The following is a 26,661-nucleotide window of genomic DNA, read 5'->3' on the forward strand; positions in this document are numbered from 1 at the left end:
GGACGCATGACCGACTGCGCCACCCGGGTGCTTCTCGTAATCTTACTCTTGAGAGAGAAACAGTGTGTTGTAAATTTAACTGTGCCTCCGCTCTGTGTTCAGGTGCTCATGCTTAGGATCCCTTCCTAGGCCTGGCAGGCCATCTGCTTTCATTGTGTCTACTTCTTCCGGCTGCTTGAGAACCAGTTGGTGGCACCCACATTTTACAGATGAGAGACATCTTGGAACCCGACCAAGGATTGCAGTCAGTAGGTGGTGGCAGAGCTGGGACTAATCCCAGGCCTGTTTGGTCTCCAGTGTTGGGTCTAAAAATCATCTTCCTGTGGGGCCAAAAAGGCGTGGGTGGCTGTGAGCTGACTAGTTTGCCTTCTCGCCAGGCTTGGGGCAACGTGGGGGGGCTCCTGAGGTGTCCTTTGCCTTCAGAACCAAAGGCCCTTGTGGGAGGGAAACTTCTAAAGTTGTTGCCTCAGGGTTGCTGTCTCTTGGTTAATCAAGCACTAACCTAGGTACTGCCACAAAGGGGCTTTCCGTTGGAATTAAGGTTATTGGTCACGTGATTTTAAGACAGGGAGATTGTCTTGGCTTATCTGACTGTAATCACAGGAGCCCTTAGAGGCAGAAAAGGAAGATGGAAGAGGAAGCTATAAAGATGCGGAGGAAGGGGAGGATAGGTTCTAGGTAAGAGGATTCAGTGTGCTCGGAGATGTGGGGGGCACAGACGAGGACCAAAGAGGGGCCCCTGGGAGCGCATGGAGAGTGTGACCAGGAACTCAGGTTTGCTAGCAGCAAAGACTGGCCCCCAGCGACAGCCCAGCAAGGAAATGAGGATCTCATTCCTGCCAACGCAAGGAACAGATTTCAGCCGACAGCCTGAATAAGTTTGGATACAGGTGCTTCCCCAGAGCGCCAGGAAGGAGAGCGGAGCCCTGCTGTACCTTGCCTGGAGCCCAGGGAGGCCCATGTCACATTGCTAACCTGTAAAGCTGTGAGTTCGTGAATGGGTGTCATTTCAGACCACCAAATTTGTGGCAGTTTGTCACAGCAGCGGTAGAGGACTGATACAATCCTGATGAACCATTAGTCCCTTTTTGGAAACTTTGGCTGTACGTGGACCTATCTGCTTAGAGCTGCTTAACTGTGACAGTAAGTCACAGTCCCCACATAGATTGGATGCCTCCGCCTGCGGGGGGGGGGCGGGGGGGGAAGCCTTGAAAGCTCAGATACCTGGCCGGCCATGGAGGGGGTCACCTTGTACTGGCTTCTCCTTGTCACCTGTTGGGCCACCAACCTGGAGCTGTGTTCTGGTTTTCTCCTGTCAACTTCTGAGTTTGTCCTGGTGGAAGCTTCTTTTCTGGCCCTTGGGAGATACGGTGATTTGTGTTCACGGAGGGCAGTATTACTTGGCTCTCCTGCCAGAGGTCACCTGTGTGTGGGTGGGGGAGGGTTCAAGGGGTGTGGGGGGAAGGGCTGACGAGGACGAGGACACAGAAGCCTTCCCATAACTTCCTGTGCTTTTGGGGCTCCTGGTGTGGCTTAGCTGCAGGGGGCTGGCTGGTTCATGCTCGCCCAAGTCCTTCCGTTCTCCGGATGACGCATCTGAGGCCCACAGAAGCGACACCACCTCAATGTCCTACGGTTCCTTCGTTTCTAGTTCAGGTTCCCAAAGATCACCCGCGGGGCGAGGAGGCACTTGCACACGTGTACTTTGTCAGCACCAAACTTGAGTAAGACGAGCGGCCCGTCACGTCCTCTCACCACCAGGGGGGCTGGATTGTTGACCACAGGTTGAGCAGAAGAGTGAGGCGGCAGGAGGCCAGAGAATTCTCTCAGCTCGAATGCAAAGCCGCCTCCGTGTGTACTTTCTCCGACTTCTTTTCCCGGCACCTCTTTTGCTGAAAAATTGACCAGGTTGCAGAATTTCTCACTCCTCTGCTAGGAAAAATCCCTCCTTCCCGCGGGCCCCGCAAGCAGAATTCAGGCAGTGAAACAGAGGCGCTTTCATGGCTCGGGACCATCCACTCTCGCTTCTCTTAAGCCGTATTTGTTTCCGCTGCCTCAAAGAGGCCTTTTGCTTGACGTGCCAGGGTTCGCTGGAACCAGAGAGCACCCAGGGCTGCGGCTGCTTTGTTCCTGAACCCCGTGAAGCCTCAGAAATGCCTGCGTACGTTAGACGGAGGGGAAGGCAAGAGACCGGGTGCCAGGAATTGTTTTCACATTGGGTTTCCATCACTCGTCGGGATTGCTGGCTCTGTGACCTTCGGAAAGTTACTGAACCTCTCTGAGCGTTCCTTTCCTTCACTGTAAAATGGGGCTGGTCACGGTACCCCTGCAAAGAGGGAGGTGAGGTGGTGGGTGGTGCAAGTTAGAGCTTCCAGGGTGTTCTCGACACAGTGCCTGGCACACATTAGGAGCTCCCCCGATGGAAGTTGATGCTGTTAAGAATTTGCAGACATTTGTGATATGCACTGCCTTATAGAATACTGGTGTTCAAAATTGTGCACATTTAGGAACATCACGGGTCACTTCCCCTACCTTCCCATAAATAAATAACGGTAAATAAATAACGGGGGAGGGGCCATTTGAGAGTTTGTCAACCTGGAAGGTTTCCTGTGTGCTTAGCATAGTGCTGGATATTTTCGTTGCATCCCTGTCTGTAATCTGTTTAACAGTCTGAGAGATGTGGGTATTTTTCCCCCAGAGAGGAGGGGTCCGAGGCTCTGAGGCCTACAGGAGCTTATCTCTGGCCCCTTCTCCCCAGATGATGCTCTGGGGTTGTTGGGGCCACGTGCTGAAGCGGGGTGGCCTCCTGTGCAGTGGCTGCTTGCCTTCTCAGTTTGCTTTGTTGGCTGGCTCTCTTTCTGATCCTTGAGCTCTTACGGATCCAGAACTATCTGCAGAAAACTGCATTATGAATAAAAACACGGATAAACACTTGTTGTGGGAAGATTGATCTTGAAGCTTTAGGGTGTCTCTCCCAGCACTGCTCACCGGGTGGCACCTTGGGGAAGGAGGAAGAGTCGTCGCCCCTGTCCCACCACCCCCAAGATGCGCTATGACTTTCTTCAAGCTAGAAACTGGCTGAGGGATTTACAAGCAGCTTTTGAGCAGTTTATAAATGAGAATTCCTGATTGCTGGATTCCGGATGGGTCGTCTTACACCAGCTCACGTTTGCTGTATATTGGTCAGTGATGGAAAGGATGCAGTGGGGTTCAGTTAGAGCCATCATGGAGAGCCCTGGGGGTATGGTCCTCATCCCTGGAACAGCTCGGGAGTGCTTCACAAGGTTTCCCTTTGATTTCTGTTAGTCTTCAAGGTTAGCATTTGGACTTGTAATTTCTGATTTGGGAGTTCGGATCCTTTGGTTCCTGTGGATCATAGAACCATAACTTCTTGGCTTCAGGAGATCCTTAACATCATTTGGACCAACGCACATTTTTTTTGTTACTGTTTATTCTGCAAATATTAACCTAGTACCCAGCAGGTGCCAGGACCGGCCCAGGCTTTCAGGATGCTCCCGGTGTGTAGGAGAGATGTGTCCCAGACAAGTGATGATGAAGGCATGGTGATGTGTGACACACAGGGAGGCTTTCCCAAAGTGAAATCCATGAAGTAAATGCCTCATAAGCAGGGATCACGTGGAATAAGGTTTCACAGTGAAAAAGGGTCGGAAATGCCGGCATATGAGTATCATGGTGGAACCAAGGAAGGCACCAGAATCTGTGAGCCTGTGATTATTTTGAGAGTGTTATTTTGATACTTGATTATTTTGAGAGTGCCACACCTGGCAGGGAGGTGTGTGGTGGATTATCTCCTCTAGCAGAATTCATTGGTTTGGGCGGACTGTAATTTGTAACCGTTTTTGCATCAATCGCTTAGGTTGTTTTCCACTTGATTTTAATGGGCAACGATTGGTCTTTCCGTTTCAAGAAGGGCTCCTCAGCACAGTGAAATATCATGCAGCCTTAAAAAAGAATGAAATTCCAACACATGCCACAATATGGATAAACCTTGAGGATATTATGCTAAGTGACATAAGCCAGTTGCAAAAAAGGCAAGTATGGTATGGTTCCACTCACATGAGGTACTTAGAGTAGCGAATTCATAAACTAGAAAGTAGATGGTGGTGGGGGCACTTGAGTGGCTCGGTTAAACGTCCAGCTCCTGATTTCGGCCCAGGTTGTGATCTCACGGTTCATGAGTTTGAGCCCCACGTCGGGTTCTGCACTGATGGCGTGGTGCCTGCTTGGACTTCTCTCTCCCCCTCTCTCTCTGCCCCTCCCCTGCTCTATCTCAAAATAAATAAACATTAAAGAAAAAAAAAACAACAAAAGTAGATGGTGGTTGCCAGGTTCTGGAAGGAAGCATTCTGTGGATTGGTTGCACAACAATGTGAGTGTCCTTAAGGACTCCTGAACTTTACACTTAAAAATGGTTAAGAGGAGAAACCCATGGGGGAGGGGAAGGAAAAAAAAAAAGGTTAGAGTGGGAAAGAGCCAAAGCATAAGAGACTCTTAAAAACTGAGAACAAACTGAGGGTTGATGGGGGGTGGGAGGGAGGGGAGGGTGGGTGATGGGTATTGAGGAGGGCACCTTTTGGGATGAGCACTGGGTGTTGTATGGAAACCAATTTGACAATAGACTTCATATATTGAAAAAAAATAAAAATAAAAATGGTTAAGAGTGCACATTTTATGTTGTGTGGGTTTTACTTGTACCACAACAAAATAAAAATACCATGGCCTAAAAAGTTAATGTGGTTAGAATTAAAATTCACAAATTGTGCGATGGGATGTACCTCAAGTGCGCTTCGCGTGTGAATGCACACGCCTCTGGACTTGATTATTTTCACTGGGGTTTGAGATGAGAAAACATATTGGAGTAGTTCCATTCTAGTTAGAGAAGGAAAGGGAGGCCTCTGAAGCTTCCGAAGGCTCTGCCAGCTGCAGCATATAATGTGGGTACTTTGTACTTCAAAACGGTCGCCTGTGTTGTGATGCGTGAGCGAGCATTTGCTGAGGTGTCCAAAATAGGTTTTTTTAAAAAAAAATTTTTTTTTTTTTTTAACATTTATTTATTTTTGAGAGACAGAGACAGAGCGTGAGTAAGGGAGAGGCAGAGACAGAGAGAGACAGAATCCGAAGCAGGCTCCAGGCTCCAAGCTGTCAGCACAGAGCCCGACGCGGGGCTCGAACCCACGAACCGTGAGATCATGACCTGAGCTGAAGTTGGACGCTTAACCGACTGAGCCACCCAGCGCCCCCAAGATAGGTTTTTTAAGAAAGTGCCCATACTTGAACTATTCGTTTTATAACCGTATGTTTCTGGGGTGAGCGTATGACCGCTGTAAATCCAAGTAGAGGTGCCAGGAGGCAGGACAGTAGCCTGTAGGGCTAGTCATCGGGATTTAGGCCAGTTCCCTGATCTGGCGGGCCATGAAACAAAAGTTGTGTAATCCATGGCTGAAGTCCTTTTCAAGAAATCTGTATGTTTGAGACCCTTTGTTTAAAAAATACACACACACACACTTTGATTCAAACAGCATTTTCTTAGCTTTCAGTAGAACAGTGGCATTTTGCAAAAGGAGACAGTAGTTCAAACTGATCCTGTGTTAGGATCAGACAGAATGCATCTGAGTGCGGATTACAGAAGGTTTGAGTGAGGGTTCAGTCCGTGATGAAGAATTGCTTCCCTCTCTGAAACTTCCTTTCCACAGCTGCCTGCTTGCCTTCTCTGTGGCAGAGATGTGATTGACCCCTGCTCTCTGTAGCACGTGGGGCTGTTCTTGGCATTTCGTGGTGATAAACATCCTGGGCCACATCCACCCGAGCCGAAGGGCCATATACAGTTAGCCAGGCTGTCCTTCCGGATTTATGACCACCCCTCCCACCTTCCCACCGAAGGTAATACATAAAACTGGGAGTTTCTTAAAACTCTTGCCAACTTGAACCTTGTTATAATTTTTAAATCTTTGTCAGCCTGATTAAGACTTTTTTCTGGGGGGAGGGTTGGCGTCTGGGTGGCTCAGTCAGTTAAGTGTCCAACTCTTGGTTTCCACTTGGGTCATGATATCATGGTTTGTGAGTTTGAGTCCCATATCGGGCTCTGCGCTGAAAGTATGGAATCTGCTTGGGATTCCCTCTCTGTCCTTCTCTCAGAGATCTCTGTCTCTCAACAATAAATAAATAAAAACTTAAAAAAAAGAAAAAGATTTTGGGTGTGGGGGGAGGATCATGGCTAAGGTTCCTTAATATGCTTGGTGTGTGTGTGTTTGTATTTGGGGACTGGAGAGAATCTTTATATCCTTTGACCATTTTTTTCTTTTGAGCAGTTTGCTTCAGGTTTGTAAATCACGTACATTATTTAGACATCATATCTAAGTGTCTCTGGTTTAATTTCACTGCCATTCTTAATGTGGCTTGTTTTCCTTACCTTCAAGTTCTTTTTCTTGGCCTTTTCATTAGTGGGAGCCCATAAGGTGTGGTCAGCACACCTGGCTGGAGCTCCCCAGGATTATCAGGGGTCAGACCTTTAAGTTTTTAAATCTCTGACAATGTCTTTCTGTTGTCTTTGCACGGAACAGTAGCTTAATTGATTCACTGGTCACTTCTGGACGTCTCCTGGTCCGCCTTCTCCGGCCTCTGCTGCCCAGAATGTTTGTAGGGCTCTGCTTGGATATTCTAGGCTTTTTCTTAACAGGCGTCTTATCCGTTTGTCTGTATTTGAATCACTGACTGGCTGTTACAATCCAGTTCTCTCTCTGGTTACCTTTCACTTTTCACCAGGGATATCCAGGCTCCCCTACTCCTTCCCAGTTTATGTTTGTGTGTTCCTTTTTTTTTTTTTTTTTTAATTTAATTTGGAAAGGAGTGTTGATGGAAGCATTTGGAGGTAAAGTCTCATAATAGTAAAAATGGTGAAGGGGAATGTGAAAAGCGTTCTGCTGTAGTACAGCTTCCAGCCGGCAGGCACCGAGCGAGGGTGCACTGAACGAACGCTCCTCGGAATTGGGCGCGTGGTGTGGTGAAGTTCTCTATAGGAAGAGGGCTACCTGGGGACGCTGTGGTCGAGGGAGATGCCCCAGAGGGAAAAAAGGGTGGGAGGGAGGGGCTTTCTTCTCACTAAGATTACAAAGCCCCAAAATGCATGGGAACGGTGTAATACACAGCAACAGATTGCAGCCTTCTTCCTCTGCCTGTCTGGAGAGCCCGGCTTGGCCTGTCCCGGGCCCCACTCAGGGGACACTCCTCGGGCCTTAGCCCTGGGAGCTGCTGTGTGCCCCACCCCGGGGGAGGGAACCAGGCCAAGATGTCACAACCAGGTTGCTTCTGGTGTCCTTGGGCTGGGTCCAGGCAGGTGGCAGCCAGGGACAGCAGGCAGAGGGACAGAGGGGCCACAGGCAGGCCCCACCCAGACCCCCAATTGCTATGTGGCTTCATAAGTCCTCTGTGTGTGTTCATTTTAATGAAGGCTGAATTCATTAATATAGAATAGAGACTCTTGGTGTATTGTGGTAAATAACCTCTTGTTGAAGGAAAAGGTCACAGGCCCAGGGCTGTAGTTTTTGTTCAGAACTGACTGTACCATGTTGGGTGAGATATCTGTTAACTTTCCCCTCTTTTTGTTTTCTTTCTTATTAAAAAAAAAAATAAAAAAGAACTGTCAGTACATTATGTACTGGAGCAGTAATTCTCAAACTTTCCTGGTCCCAGGACCCCTTAAAAATCACCGAGGATCCCCAAGAGCTTCTGTTCATGCGTGTTATATTGATTCACATCTATTGTATTAGAAATCAAAACAAAAATTCAAGCCACAGGGATACAGAAGTACACATTCCACTAATAAGCCTTCGGGGCAAAGATGTCACCACACATCATATGGTCTCTGGAAAACTCCATTGTGCATCCGTGAGAGTGTGAGAGTGGACTACTTTGACCTTGTGTGTGGACCCTTCACACTGGTCTCAGGGAACCCCAGGGGTTCTCGGGTCACACTTTGAGAACTGTCGTGCTAAAGCATTTCTGCAATTGACTGCAGTTCTCTTATCAAAGTCGAGGAACTTGCTTGGAAATACCTTGGCTTGAAGAAAACGCTTTTCAGGACTTGTGATCTGAGCCCACATCATCTCAGGGCCCTTAGTTTTTATTTTATTATTTTTATTTTTTTCAGAGACTCGACTGACTCTGCCCTTCTCTCTTGACTGTCCTGTAGATTCCCTGTAAGGAGCCCCCGCTGGTGTGCCAGACCTACTGGGGCCTGTCCACCCAACTGCCCCAGACTCCGGCAGCGGGGCCCCCGATGGCAGTGGGTACCTCCCCGTGAAACCTGCCAAGCTGGACGCCACAGCTCCGCACGACGACACTTTGGCCAACTCCGTGCCCCCTTTGGAGGTGTGCAACCATGCAGTCCTAGCCTGCAGCCCGGGCATCCCTGAGGAGCACTATGTAAGCGAGGCTGTGGAAGATGCTCCCAGCTGCAGAGGGTACCGGGATGCCTGCACCATCACCGGTAAGGGGGCCTTTCCTGCCAGGGAGGGAGGGTGGCCTCAGTCAGTGAGGACTGGGGGAGGGCGTGGCCACAGGAGTGCATTGGGCAAAGTGTGAGGGGCCCAGGAGAAGTCTGAGTGCAAAGAGTCTGAGCTGTGGGATTTTGAGACCTGCCGTCTAGAACCAACTTGAGATGAAGACAGTGCCTCGTAGAATTGCTATGAAGGTTAAGGATGGGAATTTTGAACCCCCAGCAGCACGCGTGACCCGTAGCGATGCTCAGCGTAGTTTGGTGCCGCTCCCTCTCGCTGACGCTCAGTTTCTGATTCACACCTAAGGACAGGCGTGATGGAAATAGCACACAGCTGGGTGCTGGGATGCAAACATGGGGAACTGCTTTCTGCACCCTTTGTATACCGCCAAGGTTTGTGCTCATATCGCTCCTTACGGATGCCTGCGTCAGTCACGTCTTCCCCGTGTCCCAGGAGCAGAGCAGCGTTAACCGTACGAGAGCTCTCGCTTGCTCCTTTTCCCCAAAGGGGTCATCGAGACCAGGGCTTGGAGCCGGTGCAGGCAAGGGCTCTGAACAGAGATGGTGTAGGATGGTGTGTGGAACAGCAGCAAGGGGCATCGTTAGAGTTAAGTCCAGATGCGTTCATATCAAAGTTTGCCCCAGTTCTCATTCTGTCTGCAGTGTTTACTTTTCTTCCCCTGTTTGAAATAATGCCCGATGACAGCTTAAAATGTGCAGATTTGCTTCCAGTAGCTTTTCATGGCTCTGTCTCACGTTAAGCATGAAGGACCTCCCATGTGTCAGGAGTGTCCTGAGTGTAGAGGGACGCTGAGATGGCCCAGGAGCCCAGCCTGGGTGCCTAGCCCTCGTGCTGAACTCTGGCCCCGTAAGTGGCCCTCTGTCTACTCTTGCTCCAAATCCCACCCCTGCGTGCCCACCTGCGGAAGGAAGGACGGACACATTTCTGACATCTCCTTTCTGTCTACATCTGTTTTCCCTTGCTCCTGGATCTGTGCTATCAGCACAGAGACAGGCTGTGATCTCTCCCTTTGTAAAGATAATCCTTCTTGGCTCCATTTTCCCCACAGGCGGTGCCCATAGCTGCGTCTCTGCTTCTCAGTGAGCTGACTGCATTTTCTCTTCTGTTCTCACCTGGGTCCAGGCTGCGACCCCACCATTTCCTCAGCACCGATGGCCTCGTCCAGTGCAGGGGTCCGTCCTTAGCCTTCAGGATTTAACACTGTCGACCACTCCCTTCTCCTGGAAATCTGGTCCCTTGGCTTTGGTCTTGATTCTTCTGTTCTCCTACCTTGCTGGCTGCTCCTCCCAAGCCTGGGGATGTTGGGGGGCCCGGGGCTCAGTCCTTGCTCTCCTGTAAACACCTGTGCCCCAAGTGCCCTCCCCCAATCTTCAGGATTTAAAACCTGCCCTGTGCTGACCACTGTCTAGCTGCTGTCTTCAGACCCAACCTCTCCCCTGGAGGCCAGACATGATGGTCTGAGTCCACATCTCACCTCTTCACCTTCACCTCTTCACGCCTGCGGGCATCTCAAACTCAAACAACCAAAAATGAACCGGTTTCCACCTACGCCTGCTTTTCCAGTGGTCTGCCTTGGCTTTGTAAATGGTGCTTCTGTCTTTCCAGTTGCCCAGGCCAAATGCCTCAGAGGCATTTGTATTTCTTTCACTCCTCGGTTTGCTGGGAAGTCTGTTGGCTCTGGCTTCCGTGTGTCCAGAACTGGACCGTCTCTGAGCAGCTCCACAGCATCTACCCTGGTCTAGTCTACCTCCATCTCACGTCTGGATTATTCCAGGGGGCTCCTAATGGGCCTCCCGCTTCCCTGCTTGCTTTTGTGCAGTCTCTTCCCAGCGAAGAGTCTTTTTACACACGTCGTATGGTTTAACCCTTCTGCTCCAAACCTCCAGCAGGCTTCTATCTGATTGAGGCCTGTGAGGTCTAAGGGACAGGACTTTCCTGTCCTTTTGACTCTTGTCTGTGCCCACTCCATCCCAGAGACACTGGCCTCCTTTCTAATCCTTGGACTCACCAAGAATGTGCTGCCTCAGGGCCTTTGTCCTTGCTGTTGCCCGGCACCTGGATCACCTTACGCCCCGATGGCCTCATGATTCCCTCTTCACTTTCTCCAAATGGCATTTCATGAGAGACCTTTTTGTGACCGCTTTACAGGAAGACTGGTCCTACCCCTCCCTTTCCCTTCTCCCTTTCCTGTCTTTTCTTCTTCCCCTGACTTAGTCATGAGCTACATGGGTTTGTATTTTGAGGGCAAGGACTTTGTGCAGCCCTGAATCCCAGTGGCTGAAATAGCACCTCATGTGGCCAGAGCCCAATAAGTGGGGTCTGTTATCCCCTTTTTACAGGTAAAGAAACTAAGTCACGAGAGGTTCGGTATCCTAAGATCCCTGAGCTGTGAGGGGTGAGATCTGCATCTCGAGGTCGAGACCCCGAGGCAGGTGTTCTCGGCCACTCAGGCATACAGTGCAGTGGGGTTGACAGATGAGCTGGTGCAAACTGTGTATTGTGGTGAACACAGTGATCAGCCTGGGCACGTGGGAACCCGGTAACGGGGTGCCTGGCCGAGCCTTGGAGGGGAATGTTTGGGGGAGGACCCAGAGGGCTTCCCGGAGGAGGTGGCGCCCCAGCTGCATTTGTGCAAACACCTGAACTAGCCCCTGGGCTCCCGGTGGCATCTGTGCCCGTTGAAATCCAGGCAACATCCAGCCCATGGAAATGGTTTCGCTTTCTCTGAATGTGACGACCGAGGACGGAGAAATGCCAGAGCGTTGTGCTGCTGAAACTTCAAACCCTGCGGGGCGTGGTGGCGGGAGGCTCTTGTCGGGACACGGTGGCAGGCGCCGTGGGACGGCTGAGAAGCAGAGCTCAGCGCTGTCACATGAGCAGGAGGTTTAGTGAACAGGAGGGAAACGCCGGCCCTGTTCCACGTTCGAGGTGCTGGCTGATGCACGACACACGCTCAGGCTAACGTCTTACTAGATGCTCACTGTGAGGAGGACACACAGTGGGAGAACCCTCGGGGAGACTTGGAGTGTCCCCAAGAATGCATCCGTGGCTCCCAGGGCTCTTCCAAGTGTGGCCCTGGGAGCCCGCGAAATGTACTCCGCCCCCGGCTCCCAGCTAGCCGTGAGACGAACAGCAGACTTTTTGTTCCTCTTTAGTTTTTGGGCAAAGCCAGCCACCGGCCACAAAGCTCTGCTCCCCTGCGCCGCCCCCGCCCCTCGACTTAGGGATATCACATTTTTGGGCGCGTCATTTTGTCTTGGGGGCGGTTCGACACGATGAGCCGATAGGGTGGCTGGGCTGCCTGGGGTTACGTAACCCATTGTACTTCCAGAACTGCTCACGGTCTTAGGATTTGCCCCAACAAGCAGACTGAGAAAACTGCTGAGGAGGGCGCAGGAGGGTGGCTGTGCCGAGGTCCTGCCCGAGCCGGGTTCTCATGGAGGATCCGTCTTCTCTCTGAGTTGCCTTTGGAATCGATTCCTGCACATGGCGTTGGTATGTCAGTTCAGGCAGCCCGTCAGGGCCCAGCCTCTGCCAGCACTCTCCCGGGGCAAGCTCACCCGGACAGACTCATGTGGTAAGTTGTCTGCTGGGCTTGTCTGCTCTTTGTTTCCTTTGTGGTGTGGCCAGAGAGGAGAGAAGACCGCAGGAGAAGTAGTTTCTCTCCTGCTCTGTTCTGCTTGGCAGGTCGTCCTTGGGTGTGTGGTGGGGAAATGGCAATATTGAATCACGGAAGGGCAGCGCTGAGGGTCCTTAGAGGCTGTTCCTCCCTCGTCCCCTCATCCCGGCTCAAGGGAGGCAGTGACACGGGGCCATGAGGGCCAGGTCGGAGCTGGGACCAGGCCTCCCAGACCCCCACCACCTTCCCCCTTGTGGTTCTTTGCAGCAGCCGAACAGGAAGGGTCTCCAAGGCCCTCCTGGCCTCTCCAGCTCTTCAATTTTCTTAATCCTGTGTCTTTATCCTGGTTTCTCAGAGCCTCCACTGGCATCTGGCTCAGCAAGGACTTTTTTGAAAGGTGAAGAACAGAGTTAGTGTCTCCTTTTCTCCTTCTCTCTTTTCTGCCTTTAGTTTTTTTTTTGCTTTTTTTTTTTTCCTTCCTTGACTAAACGTGTTTGGCTCTGTATCTCTGATCCACACCCCGGTGATGGAGAGCTTGCGAATCATTGCTGCTGTGCCTCGTCTCCGCTGCTGTGGGGCTGGTCCGAGTGCGATAGTCGGTGAGTGTCCAGTCTGCATGCTGTTACAAGAGCTGTCTGGGCCCAAACCCAGTCAACTCCTGAGAGGCAAGCCCCTCTTGTCCTGTTCAAATCGGCTCAGGTCTCAGGACGTATAGGAGTTTGGATGAGAGATTGTGGGGTGCTGTGAGTGTGTGGGGGGGTGGGGGGCTGTGTAAAACATCTTTACGCATGTTCAGTAATTCTGTTCAACTAACAGCTATTCAAGGCCAGCTTTCTGCTGGGGTCCGTCATGACAACCGGCTCTGTCTTAGAGCGCTGGAGGTGGGAAGAGGTGTAAGTGACCGGTGATGGCCCCCACGAGAATTGCTTTGGCTCTGCTTATGGAGCAGCCCTGCCCAGGTGTCCCTCCCCATCACAGGGCCATGCTTTAGGATTTGTTCCTTTTCTGTCACTGGTCTAAGCCATCAAACTCAGTGGTTTATCCTCTGAAAACATGCTCAAATAAAATAGGATGGACGTCTTTTATCAATGAAGTTTAAGGTCTTGCTAATCAATTCCTATCTAGTATAAAATTCTTCATGTGTTTTCCATGGAAAATTTATAATCTGAATGGTACTTACTTGGCTGAATGAAGAAGAAAAGATTGGACAGTGAAATATCCCTTCTTGCACAGGGTGAGAAAAATGTGAAATAGAATCTAGAGAATTACACATTTTCTCTAAACTCAGAAGTTGGAACTGTTCTTTTCTCCTTCTTAGTGGAATGTGGTCTGTTTAACGGTTGGTTTTTGCACATGGAATTCAGGACGAGGGCCTCTTACGCTGATATTCTAGAGCTAACGTTTAATCTTTAGCAAAACACGAAAACATTCACATCTGTCTTTTAAACACGCTGTAAATTATTTTGCAGCGATCTTGCTTCCCCTCAGTCTCTCATCATTAGGTGAGTGGGTAGAATATTTGTCACACAGGGTGTTTGACATATACTGTAAAGTGTAGGTAAACTGATCAGTGGGATTCTTAGCGTGCGATCGGGAAGCTGTAGTTTCAGATGCTTGATATGCTTTACCTTCCTGATTGCTTTCCCTTATGAATTTGAAACAAGTTTTTAATGTATCCAATGTATTCCTGGTAGTCTTTGCCCACCTTAAACCATTTTAAGAAGCTGGCAAATAGTTTAAACTATATTAAAACAATTAGGGGTGCCTGGGTGGCTCAGTTGGTTGAGCTTCTGACTTCGGCTCAGGTCATGATCTCACGGTTCGTGGGTTCAAGCCCCGCGTCGGGCTCTGTGCTGACAGCTCGGAGCCTGGAGCCTGTTTCGGATTCTGTGTCTCCCTCTCTCTTTGCCCCTCCCCCGCTCATGCTCTGTCTCTCTCTGTCTCTCAGAGATGAATAAACGTTAAAAAAAAGCAAACTTTAAAACAATTAAAGAGCGATCTTCTTATTTATCAGGCGTGCTTTGCAAGGGCTTCAGAATATCCATCCCAGTGCAAATAGCATTCCTAGTGGTTTTCCCTTAGATGCTAAGTTTTCGTAATGGATTTACATTAATTTGACTTCCGGGTATCAGAGTGAGGATCTCTTCATACACGCTTTGTGAAGGTGTCCTCTCTTCGATGTGACCAGACCAGGGTTAAGGGGTGTTTGCTGGCTAAGGGTCCAGGTGCCAGCCTCTGGCCTCAGCCTCCTGTTTCCCACTGTGGCCGAGGTCCTCTGTGAGGGCTCTCCAGGGATTTGGGGAGAGAGGGTTCAGGGTATGTTGCTGCCAGGAGCAGGCCTTGCTGCTAGATTTGGATGTTCCCCCGTCTGCACTGCTTAGTGGTGACCCTGGGACTCATGGCCCCGAGAGACTTGTCTGATCTCTGATCGCTTATCTGGTGTGACCACTGACAGATTTGAGCCCTTCAAACTGAAACTGCCATGAGCTGGAACTTTATAGCCGTAATTAGACCCGGAAGAGATCAAATGTCGTAAATCTTATATTAGTCAGTGCTCTGCAGAGAAACAGAACCAACAGGATATACATCCATAAAGAGGTTTATTATGAGGAATTGACTCACACAATTATGGGCTGATAAGTCCCAAGATCTACAGTCAGCAAGCTGGAGACCCAAGAGAGTCAGTGGTGTGATTCCAGGCCAAAGACCAGCAGCTCGCAACCTAGAAAGAGAGCGTGTTGCGGTTTGAGTCCAAGGACAGGGAAGAAGTTGATGTCAGCTCGAAGGCTGTCGGGCGGGAAGAATTTTCTTACTCCAGAGAGATCTCTTAGTTCTGTTCAGGCCTTCACCGGATTGGATCAGGCCCACCCACACTCAGGAGGGCAGTCTGCTTTACTCAGTCTACTGATTTAAGTTTTTATCTCATCCAAAAATACCCTCACGGAAACACCTGGCATAACGTTTGGCAAAATACGTGGGCACCTGTGGCTCAGGTTGACAGTTAGCCATCACAAATGCTAACAAAGGCTGACACTTCCCGAGCAGTTGCTCTGTGCCTGGCAAGGCTTCAGGTGCTGCTGCGGAAGCTCATTTTGTCCTCAGCACAGCCCTGCCAGGGGGAGGAGGGTACTGCTGTCACCCCTACCTTTAAGGAGGTGCAGAATGGACTGGCTTGCCCTCTTCTGTAAAATAGCAGTCCTTGGGGTTCAGACCCAGCAGTGTTGTTTGCTGACCCTCTTTAAGTTAACTTCCTTCATTGTGAAATTAAAAAAAAAAATTTGGGGGCGCCTGGGTGGCGCAGTCGGTTGAGCGTCCGACTTCAGCCAGGTCACGATCTCGCGGTCTGTGAGTTCGAGCCCCGCGTCAGGCTCTGGGCTGATGGCTCGGAGCCTGGAGCCTGTTTCCGATTCTGTGTCTCCCTCTCTCTCTGCCCCTCCCCCGTTCATGCTCTGTCTCTCTCTGTCCCAAAAAAATAAATAAATAAAAAAACATTGGAAAAAAAATTAAAAAAAAATTTTTTTTTTGTTTAACCAGGGTTTTACATTATAAATCCCATATATGCAAGTGGTAAAGCTTGGATTGTACCAAAGCTTATCAATGTAGAATAACATTCTATCATCTATATAGTTAAACCACTCTAAGAAAAAATCATACCAAGAATTGTTCTCTAAATTCTTTTTTTTTTTTTAAATTTTTTTTTTCAACGTTTTTTAATTTATTTTTGGGACAGAGAGAGACAGAGCATGAACGGGGGAGGGGCAGAGAGAGAGGGAGACACAGAATTGGAAACAGGCTCCAGGCTCTGAGCCATCAGCCCAGAGCCCGACGCGGGGCTCGAACTCACAGACCGCGAGATCGTGACCTGGCTGAAGTCGGACGCTTAACCGACTGCACCACCCAGGCGCCCCTAAATTCTTTTTTTAAAAAACACAAATGGGGGCTCCTGGGTGGCGCAGTCGGTTAAGCGTCCGACTTCGGCTCAGGTCACGATCTCACGGTCCATGGGTTCGAGCCCTGCGTCGGGCTCTGGGCTGATGGCTCGGAGCCTGGAGCCTGCTTCCGATTCTGTGTCTCCCTCTCTCTGACCCTCCCCCGTTCATGCTCTGTCTCTCTCTGTCTCAAAAATAAATAAACATTAAAAAAAAAAAAAACACAAATGGGGAAATTATTATTCAAAACAAAACACAAAAGGCCCATACCGTAAACTCTGCTCTGCATTTTTAAAGAGTTGACACCATTTCTTATGATGGTTTTGTTACAGTACCTATAATATTGCCTTTTTCTTTAAAATAGCTACAAAGTCTCCTGTTATCTGGAATTATCCTGATGCATTTTTTTTTTTGTTGTTTATTTATTTGAGAGAGAGATACAGAGCGAGCAGGGGAGGGGCAGAGAGAGAGGGAGAGAGAAAAAAATCCCAAGCAGGCTCCACTCTGTCAGTGTAGAGCCCGATGTGAGGCCGGAACTCACGAACAGTGATCATGACCTGAGCCGAAACCAAGAGTCGGATGCTTAACCGACTGAGCCATTCAGGCGCCCTCCTTGTTCATTTTTTTAATCCAGCATTTCTCAGATGTAATGTTCCTTTTTTAACAGAAACTCTTTAATTTCTTCTTTATTAATTGGAAATTAATAGATCACGAATCCTTGTCAACACAATAAAAACAACAACAACAGTATAGTGCCTGGCTGTAACGTAAATGAGAAGCTAAAGCAAACTGATGCACGAGTAGGCTCCATAGCTCAGGGGTGAAAGCGCTGGTCTTGTAAAACAAACTGACGTGACCTGGAGTTTGGCCGTGACCGCGTGCACACGGCCTCATTAGGGGCAGTCAGGTCCTGCCCCTTGTGGGTGGAATGGCCGAGGGGCGCCTGGGTGGCTGGTCAAACATCCAACTCTTGACTTCAGTGAGGTCACGGTCTCAGGTTTTGTGGAATCGAGCCCGGAGTTGGGTTCCGTGCTGACAGTGCAGAGCCTGCTTGGGATTCTCTCTCTCCCTCTTTCTCTGCTCCTCCCCCGCTTGTGTTGAACGTCTGCTCTCTCTCTTAAAATAAATGAACTAAAAAAAAAAAAAAAAAAAAAAGCCGTGAAGGTTGTGGCTGCTGAGGCAGCTGACCATATGCTGGTCACGTAAGGTCCAAACAAGAGCCACTGTTTGGAGCAGACGCCTCTTGGTGGAAGCTTCCAGTTATTTCCAGTGTTTGTGTTTTAATAGTGCTCGAAGGAACATTCTTGCATGTGTATCTTTTGGGTCACATAACCAGGATGTCTGTAAGCTAACAGGGTGTGCGTTTATGATTTGATGTAGATCATAGCACTGCCCTCCACAGAGCCTGCTCCCGTTCAGTGTCTACCGTGGGTGTGCCGGAGAGGCAGCTTTCTGGCAACTCTGGGCAGTGTCAGCCCTCTTCATCTTGGCTAATCAGGTAGTCACGAAAAAGGGCACTTCATTTTATTTTGTATCTTTTTCATGGTGGATAGTCTTACGGTGTTTTTGTGTTGTATTTTATTTTCTGCAAACAGCCTATCTTTTTGCCTGGCTCATTTTTCTAATGGGTTGTTGACCTTTAAGAGGTATAATTGAGTTTCTGTTATGTGTTCAGAGGGTAAGGCAGTGTGCCAGCTTGAGATTCTTTTGTATTTCAGAAGAGGAAAATTGTCTTTTAAATTAGAGAGAGCTTGCCAGAGAGTGTGCGTGTGAGTGGGTGAGGGGCAGAGGGAAAGAGAGAGAGAATCCCAAGCAGGATCTGTGCTCAGCACGGAGCTGGACCACCAGACTTGATCCCATGACCTTGAGCCAAAATCAAGAGTTGGATGTAAACTGACTCAGCCACCCAGGTGCCCCCAAAAGAGGAAAATGTCTTAAAAAACATTTTTTTTTAATGTTTATTTTTGAGAGAGACAGAATGCGAGTGGGTTAGGGGCAGAGAGAGAGGGAGACACAGAATCCAAAGCAGGCTCCAAGCTCCGAGCTGTCAGCACAGAGCCCGACACGAGGCTCGAACTCACGAGCTGTGAGATCTTGACCTGAGCTGGTTGGACGCTCAACCGACTGAGCCACCCAGGTGCCCCAAAAGGAAAAAATGTCTTAAGAATAGTTACATGAATTACTATTTAACTACTATTACTATATAATTGTTTGATATTAATAGGAGAAGTAGAGGGTGATAAAAAGATTGTGTAAAGGGGATTTCTGAAGTGGAATTTCCAAGGTTTCTATGGAAAAGCAGTATTTAAGCAGAAGTCTGAAGAGATACATAGGAATTAGTGGGGTGGGGCTGGGGAAAGAGCATTCCAAGCAGTGAAGACAGCACGAACAAAGGCCCTGTGGTGGGAAGATGATTGGTAGTAATAGCTACCATTGATAGAGCACTTACTATGTATTAGACGTTATTTTAAGTATCTTTTACATCTCCCTGCATTGAATTGTCATGTATTATTTGTGTAGCATACTTCCCCCAAACCTTGCTCATTTGAAACAGCAAACATTTCTAGTCTCACCTATTTCTGCGGGTTGGGAATTTAGGAGTAGCTTAGCTGAGTGGTTCTGGCTCAGGGTCTCTAGTGATGTAGCTGAAGGCCACAGGGGATATCGATTGAGCACTTATGTGATGAATGCACTTGTGAGGAGAATTTCTGCGGTGAGGACTTCAGTTTGGACAGACAGACATTGCCAGAGAGGTTGTATTTTTGTATTGTTCGAAGTGGGGGTGTCTGGGCCCACACCCCCTGCACCCTGGGTATCAGCAAACATCTTGCGCTTTGCCAACTGAAGTGTGAAAACAAGAGCGCATATGGCCTCGATTTATATTCCTCTCAGCATGTAGCGGTTGAGCATCTTTTGGTATTTCCTAACAGAATTTTTATTTTTATATTCTGGGATTTGAGATAAATTCTTCTTAACAGTTCCTGTTTTTAGCTCATGGAGTAGTAACTCCCATGATTTGAAATAAGAGAATTGTTTTTTATTTTCTTTTATTATTATTATTTTTTAATGTTTATTTATTTTTTTTTTAATTTTTTTTTTCAACGTTTATTTATTTTTGGGACAGAGACAGAGCATGAACGGGGGAGGGGCAGAGAGAGAGGGAGACACAGAATCGGAAACAGGCTCCAGGCTCTGAGCCATCAGCCCAGAGCCTGACGCGGGGCTCGAACTCACGGACCGCGAGATCGCGACCTGGCTGAAGTCGGACGCCTAACCGACTGCGCCACCCAGGCGCCCCTTTAATGTTTATTTTTGAGAGAGACCGCGTGTGAGCAGGAGAGGGGCAGAGAGAGAGGGGGACACAGAATCCCAAGCAGGCTCCAGGCTCCGGGCTGTGGGCACAGAGCCCGACACGGGGCCCGAACTCATGAACCGCGAGATCATGACCGGAGCCGAAGTCGGACGGTCCACCGACTGAGCCACCCAAGCACCCAGAGAATTGTTATTTTGTACTTTCCTTTCTTTGCCAACGGGAGAGAAGGTCTCGGGGTACCTGCCTCACTGGGTCACCGTGAGGGCTAAACGAGTTACTACATGCAGAGTACTGAGCAAGTTGTTGGTACATAGTAAACATTCAATTAGTCTGTTTCTTTGTTGTTGCTGTTTCTTGCCTGTCTATCATCTGTCATCTGTCTGTCTGTCTCCCTGTCATTGTCTTTTTATCTATTTCTGTCTGGCCTGGAGGAGAGCCCAGGCTGCCTGAGGTGGGTTGGTAGGTGGAGGGTAAAGGCTTAGTTGTTTTACATGTTGCCCTTCAGCCTCCCCTTTGTTTGCAGACCCCCTCCCGTCTTCTTTGTTTCTTGCTGTCCCAGGGCCCCCTCTGCCCTGTCTTGGGCCCCAGGCGTATTCTGGCTGGGATTTGGCTCCATTCATGGGGAAAGCCTTGCAGTGTGGCCTCAGGGGAGGGCAGGTCTCGGAGGCTTCTGGAGTGTTGGGGAGGCAGAATTTATTTCTCTACCTGACAGGAATGATGGATTTACTGGGGGGGGGGGGCCCGGGGGGGAGCAAGTGACATATTTTTGTGAAATACTTAGAAAAACTCTGAAGCTCTAAGCAAGTCCAGTGGAACCTTCTACAGTGATGGAAATGTTCTCTGTTACAATGTCTTCATAGACTTTTAGGATATCATCTGTGTTAAAAAAAAAAAAAAGCTTTAGTTGATTATGGAAGTGACTGGCGTCTCTGAATCATTTGTAAAAAATGATTTTAAAGCTACTTCCCATTATGTTATTGAATATTTGTCTGAAAAATTGCTTGACGAGGGGCACCCGGGTGGCACAGTCGGTTAAGCGTCCGACTTCGGCTCAGGTCACGATCTCTCAGTTCATGAGTTCGAGCCCCGCGTCGGGCTCTGTGCTGACTGCTCAGAGCCTGAAGCCTGCTTCGGATTCTGTGTCTCCCTCTCTCTCTCTCTGCCCCTCCCCTGCTCACACTCTGTCTCTCTCCTACTCTCTTTCTCTCAAAACATAAATAAACATTAAAAAAATTTCTTGATGAACTCTTGAGGTTCTTGCTAGAACTGCTTTCTTTCCTGTTTATGTAAGCTTCTTTTTTTATTAGACGGTGAATTTTTTGTTGGTTGTGTGTGGGGAGGTCTCTTTTTGCTTTGGGTTCTAGGAAGCTCAGTTGCCTTAGGTTTTCATTGAGTAGCTATTCTGGTAAAAGTGCCCTTTGCCTACCTATGTTTAGTAAGACACATAGGTTGCTTTTCTCTTATGCTTATTCTAACATAGTTCTGTTGAAATATCATTGGACATACTTGGGGTTGAAGAGGACATAAATGGATGTTGGCCCACTGTATTTTCTCAAGACGCCGTGAACTTGGCCCCTGTGGGAATTCCACCCACCCTGATAATTCAGCCCTAACAGACTCTGACAGTATTCCCAAGGAGACAGAATGTGGCTTCCTGGGGTTCTGCGCCTAAAGCATGTTGGCTTTGGGGCAGAGAGGTCTAGATGTGTGTTAACGACTGCAGCATCTGCAGTGGGACCGTGGGCAAGTCGGCTGGTCTCTGAACCTGTTTGTGCATCCCTAAAATGGGATGACAGTAAGCACCTCAGGGTTGTTGCTGGTGCTCAGTGTGGTAATTCCTATTCAGGGCTTATACAGCGGTGGCTTTTGGAAGGCCTTCAGTAAGGGTTAGTGACTCTTTTTTACTTATAGCTCAGCTTAATTTCAAGTTCTGTGACGCTGCCTCCAGAAATGAGGTTAACCACGAAATCTGTGCCCATCGTCCGTGCCCATCGTCCTCATCTGGCAGTTCGCTGTCTGTGCAGCTTGATTTTGAATTCCAGAATTGGGGAAGCCCCGCTTTGGATGGTGTCCCTTCTGGCTTTTGTAGATAGGGATCACCGTGTATTTTGTGATTCTGGATGGAACACGTGTGTGAGCTAAACCGAACCTTCTCAGCGGGAGAGAAGGAAGGTCTTGCTTCTCAGTGGTTCGAAAGATGATGATAAGGCTGAGCCTGGGGGCCCTGGGACCCTGACATTCCTTCCCTTCTCTCGATAGGAATCCTGTTCTCATTTCCCCCCAGTGTGTTGAGTTTCAGCTTATCTGATAAATATAATTGTACTTTTTTTTTCTCTATCAAGAAAAACCTTTACAGCAGTCCGTTCAGATGGCCATAACTGCAGGTTTGAACTCCATCGCTCAGTGTTATTTCAGCTCTATTTCTTCCTACTTGTGGGGGGGGTTTGTGGTGAGGAGAAATGGGAAGGGACAAGGCTGAGGTGGAGAAAGGAAGTCTTCTGATGCCCAGGCTCCTTTTGCCTGGGACCCAGGAGGCTGGGGCGGCCTGCCCAGGTGTGTACGCGGCGCCACCTAGTGGTCCACGGAAGTACCAGCAACCAGACACCTGCAGTGCCCTGGGTTTGCAACTTTTAAAAGGGATTGAAGGAAAGAGCAGGTTAATTGTCCAGAGGATCTGACAGGCAAGGAAGACAGCTTCAGTTGTGTGGAACAAAACAAATTCGCTCCCATCCCTCCATGCCTTCTCCTGACTTGTTCCTTCCACCTTTGTTTTAATTGATCCCCGTTTTTGCAAGGTGGGGAGTATCTTGAGAGCCACGTGTGACCATGTCTTTCCTGCTTAAAGTGTTTGTTAGGAGATCCTAACCTAGATGGTGGTGTGGTGTCAGTGCCATGCACTGAACTTTATTCTTGCAGCTATCACTTGTCATACTTTATATCATTTTATTTATTTACTTATTTATTTTAATGTTTACTTTTGAGAGAGAGAAAACACGTGAGCGGGGGAGGGGCAGAGAGAGAGGGAGACACAGAATCCAAAGCAAGCTCCAGGCTCTGAGCTGTCAGCACAGAGCCTGATGCTGGGCTTGAACCCGCGAACCGTGAGCCTGTGACCTGAGCCGACGTCGGATGCTTAACCGACTGAGCCACTCAGGCGCCCCAACTTTATGTCATTTTAAATTGCGTATGTATTAGTCAGGTTTTGTTGGGTAACACACGGCTCCCAAGTCCACAGTGGCCACTACAACATTTATTCCTTGCTTGTGGCTGTAGGTCACCCGGGGATGACCTGGGCTCCACCTATCTCTCTCATTTGAGGATTTGGCCTCCGGTGGCAAAGGCTGTCTAACACTGTAGCCTTCTGGCAGAGGACAGGGCTTATGAAAACAAACTCAAGGAACACGCTCAGAGGGGCGCCTGGGTGGCGCAGTCGGTTAAGCGTCGGACTTCAGCCAGGTCACGATCTCGCGGTCCGTGAGTTCTAGCCCCGCGTCGGGCTCTGGGCTGATGGCTCAGAGCCTGGAGCCTGTTTCCGATTCTGTGTCTCCCTCTCTCTCTGCCCCTCCCCCGTTCATGCTCTGTCTCTCTCTGTCGCAAAAATAAATAAACGTTGGAAAAAAAAAAAAAAAAAGGAACACGCTCAGAGTCTCTGGTTGTACCTGCGGTATGTGATACCTGCTCACATTCCATCGGCCAAGGCAAGTTCTGTGGCCCAGCTCGAAGTCACGGAACTGCAAAGTGATTTTTGTTTACAGTGAACCAAAGCAAGGGGAGGTAGCGAAGGAAGAATTGGAAGCCAGATTTTAGAAGATCCCGAAATGGCTGGGGTGCATAGGTCGGCTCAGGGATCTCTCTCCTCCGGCCTAGAGTAGCAGTCAGCAGACTTGTCCCTAAAAGCCAGAGAGTAAATATTTTAGGTTCGTGGGTCACATGGTCTGTGTGGCAACCACTGGCCTCTGCTGTTGTAGCTGAAAGCAGCCGTAGACCTAGAGTAATGGGCGTAGCTGTGTTTGAATAAAATTGTTGTTTACGGAAACACACAGGACTTCACTGTGGATCGTAGTTGGGGGACTCCTGGGTGAGACGTTCAGTGCTGGTTTGTATCAAGATGTCAACTTAACAACAAAAGAGAAATATCCCTTATTAGTTGGGAAACTCTTGGGGAGGCCAGTGAAACCCCACCCACCGTTGAGCATTGTTGAGCCATAAATAGTTGTTCCATTGTCACTGAGTTTTCTAGGCAGCCAAAGTTTATTGTTTCTGGGTATGAAACCTCATTTTGTTGAACCGTTTTCTGTAGAAATGTCTGTAAAGGGTATTCAAGGCTCCTTGGTCTTTCCAAGGATGATGGGGGTTTAAGGTAATTTAACCTTCCTGGTGGATTCGGATTATCGTTCATGGACGGTGTTTGGTGAGGGACTTGGAGATGTGCCCTGAATAAGGGTAGTAGGTGTGCTCAGTGACCCTACGTTCACATGTGTTGTGGTTACATTTGTGTGTGTGTGACCACTTCATTGAGATATAATTCACCCGTTTAAAGTATATCATTTGGTGGCTTTTGGTTTACTCGCAGGGTTGTGCAGTCATTACCACAAATCAATTTTAGAACGTTTTCATCACCCCAGAAACTCCAGACCCTTTAGCTGTCACCTCCCCCCCACCATCCACTCCCATCCCTGTCCCCCATGTGGCTGAATGAATGAGCTTTCAGAGGGTGACCTCTCGGATTCTGCTGCCTGTGTTTTTTCTTGGCCCCGACAGGCTCAGTCCTGGTCTTGGAGAGCAGAGTGAGGGATCTTCTCGAACGGCCATCATGCTATGCAGGTGTACATGCAATAAACGCTTTCATTGCCCTGACACCTGTGCATCAGAATACATCACCTGAGGAGGAAGCTTTAACACTTGTCCTTTATTCTTATTATACCTTTATATTTCTTCATTTGTGTTCTGCTTTGCAGGACGTCATCCTGTGTAATTTTCTGCTCTTTGAATTTACATGTGTGAGTTTGAAACCTGGTTCGAGTAACATGGAATTGTTTCACAGTCAGGTTTTATTTATCTGTTTTCTTTGATTGCTTCTTGTTGGACTGCTGTAATGCTTTTTGGGGGATGAGTTTGCAATCTTTTAATATCCAGATGATCTCACTTCATGCTTTAAAAAAATAACCATTGTTCACTTATAAACAGAATTTCCTGTCTAGGAAACAATTTAGATGAATAAAGCAGTTGACTGCATTGAACGGTGGAGGCATGGTAGGCATTAGGATTTTATAAAATTGTGTTCTGTTAATAAAGTTTTCCTGATTTGACTTATGACTCTTTATCTCAGCATTTAACCTCAACATTAATGGACTTTCATTCCATAGTAAAAGCTAACTTTGGGGGAGGAGAGGACAGGTAGGAGGATGTGGGCTTTGAACCCTGGCAGCTGCTTGGCTGCCTTAAGAGCTTTAGAGAGGCTAACTATAAATATTGGGTATAGGGGCGCCTGTGTGGCTCAGTTGGTGAGCATCCCTCTCTTGATTTTGGCTCAGATCGTGATCTCACTGTCATTGAGATTGGGAAAGAAAGAAAGGAAGAAAGAATATATATGTACACACACACACACATATATATTTATATATATGTGTATGTATATATATGCATATACATACACATATATGTATATATACATATGCATACATATATATGTACATATATGGAATAAATATGTATACAGGGAATAAAGTTTTTTGCAAAACAGAAAGCAGATGTAAGCAAAAAGTTAATAATTTTAAAACAGGAAACTGGATCTGAACCCCCAAAATTAGAGCAACAGAAGTCAAGGGGGGGGGGTTGGTGAGATGAAGTATAATAGGCTACCCATCTGTCCTATGGAGAATTAGAAAAATATAGATTTACCTCCTAGTAACTTAAAGGGAACTAATTACCTGTATCAGTAAGAGGAGGTTTGGCTGCATAGGAACAGCGCCCTCACCTGGTAGGATTTATGTAGTGTTGGTAGCACTCAATAAATGCATTGTTACTGCTGTTGTTTGTTATCATTCTAAAAAGTAAGCCGGATCCCTACACAACTTTCACACCCAATAAAATCCAGATGGCTCAAAGATAGAGTATCAAGAATGAAGCTGCAAAAGTGGTGGAGGTAAATATTGCTGGGAATTTTAATAATCTTGAGATGGGCAAGGCCATGCTAAGCCAGATGCAGGGGCTAGAACTGTAAAGAAAATAATGGATCATTTTCACTGTTTGAAAGCGAAGCCTTATACTGGGTTTCTTGCTGTGATACAGCGTATCTGTCCCTGAAAAGCTTGCATGGTCTGCAAAATCGCGGGCCCCAAATGACAGTTCTGCGACTTTGTAACCGAAACGCTAAACCGTACAAAGCACGAAGGACACGACTGGTTGCAGGCCAAAGGCTGTGAGGCACGCAGAGGGCGGGGGCTCGGAGCCCTGCAGCTCCCCTGAAGGTGGGCACGGGAGGAAGAGCAGCCTCTGCAAGCCCAGAGCCACGCAAGGCTGGCGTGTGCCCCCTTGGGGATGGAGCCCTAGGTGTAGAGCGTATTTTACACTTCTTTAAGATAGGGCTGGAAGAGCTCCTGCCTGTGCAGTACAAGAGTGCCCTCCTCTTACACAGGCATGTGAGCTCCCGGTAGAAAGGCCTGTTGCAGTACACAAGGCTGTGTGGAAAAAGCAGGAACCATGAGTAGGTTTGCAAGACCAGTGACAAGCTGCAGAAACGATTGCACTATATTTGATAGACAAAGGGTTCATATAAGGCTCCTCTCTATATCAGTATTAAAGAAGAGATAAGCAAGAAAAAAGTATGTATGAGCATCCTGTAATGAATTACAAATGGGGGCACCTGGGTGGCTCAGTTGGTTAAGCGTCTGATTTTGGCTCAGGTGATGATCTCACAGTTCATGAGTTTGAGCGCTGACTCAGGCCTCTGTGGTCAGCATAGATCTGTCTGCTTCAGATCCCCTGTCTCCCTCTGCCCCTCCCTGGCTTCTGCTCTCTCTCTCTCTCTCTCTCTCAAAAATAAACATAAAAAAAAATTACAAATGACCAATATGTCTGTGAAAAAATGTTGGATATTACTAAGAACTAAATGCGAATGGCCAACAGGTACATGAATGCCTCTGGTTTTTCTTTATATTTACTCTTCCCTGTGCTTGGAACACTGTTCCCCCTAGATCTTTATTCCAGTTTCTGCCCTGATGACCCTTCCCCAGAAGTGAACAAATCATTGTTATTCGTGGC

The 26,661-nt window shown here is 48.3% G+C and overlaps 1 protein-coding gene across 5 annotated transcripts in view; it reads left to right on the plus strand.

Moving 5' to 3' along the window:
• The first annotated feature begins 8,313 nt into the window (after nucleotides 1-8,313).
• The window catches only part of TRAK1 (trafficking kinesin protein 1), a 125,208-nt gene continuing 106,860 nt past the window's right edge, over nucleotides 8,314-26,661 (plus strand). The window contains exon 1 of one of the 5 annotated variants that reach the window (XM_040479919.1): nucleotides 8,314-8,506. Coding sequence is in view for 3 of the 5 variants with exons in the window: in XM_040479909.1 (XP_040335843.1) it covers nucleotides 12,024-12,114 (91 nt within the window). In the remaining 2 variants the exon portion in view is untranslated. Of the gene's footprint in view, nucleotides 8,507-11,899; nucleotides 12,115-26,661 lie in introns of those variants that run through there. The other 4 variants (XM_040479915.1, XM_040479909.1, XM_040479910.1 and 1 more) reach the window with 4 other exon arrangements.

The sequence above is a fragment of the Herpailurus yagouaroundi genome, unplaced genomic scaffold (genome assembly GCF_014898765.1).
Source record: "Herpailurus yagouaroundi ecotype Mexico unplaced genomic scaffold, PumYag 159, whole genome shotgun sequence".
In the NCBI taxonomy this organism is placed as follows: domain Eukaryota; kingdom Metazoa; phylum Chordata; class Mammalia; order Carnivora; family Felidae; genus Herpailurus; species Herpailurus yagouaroundi.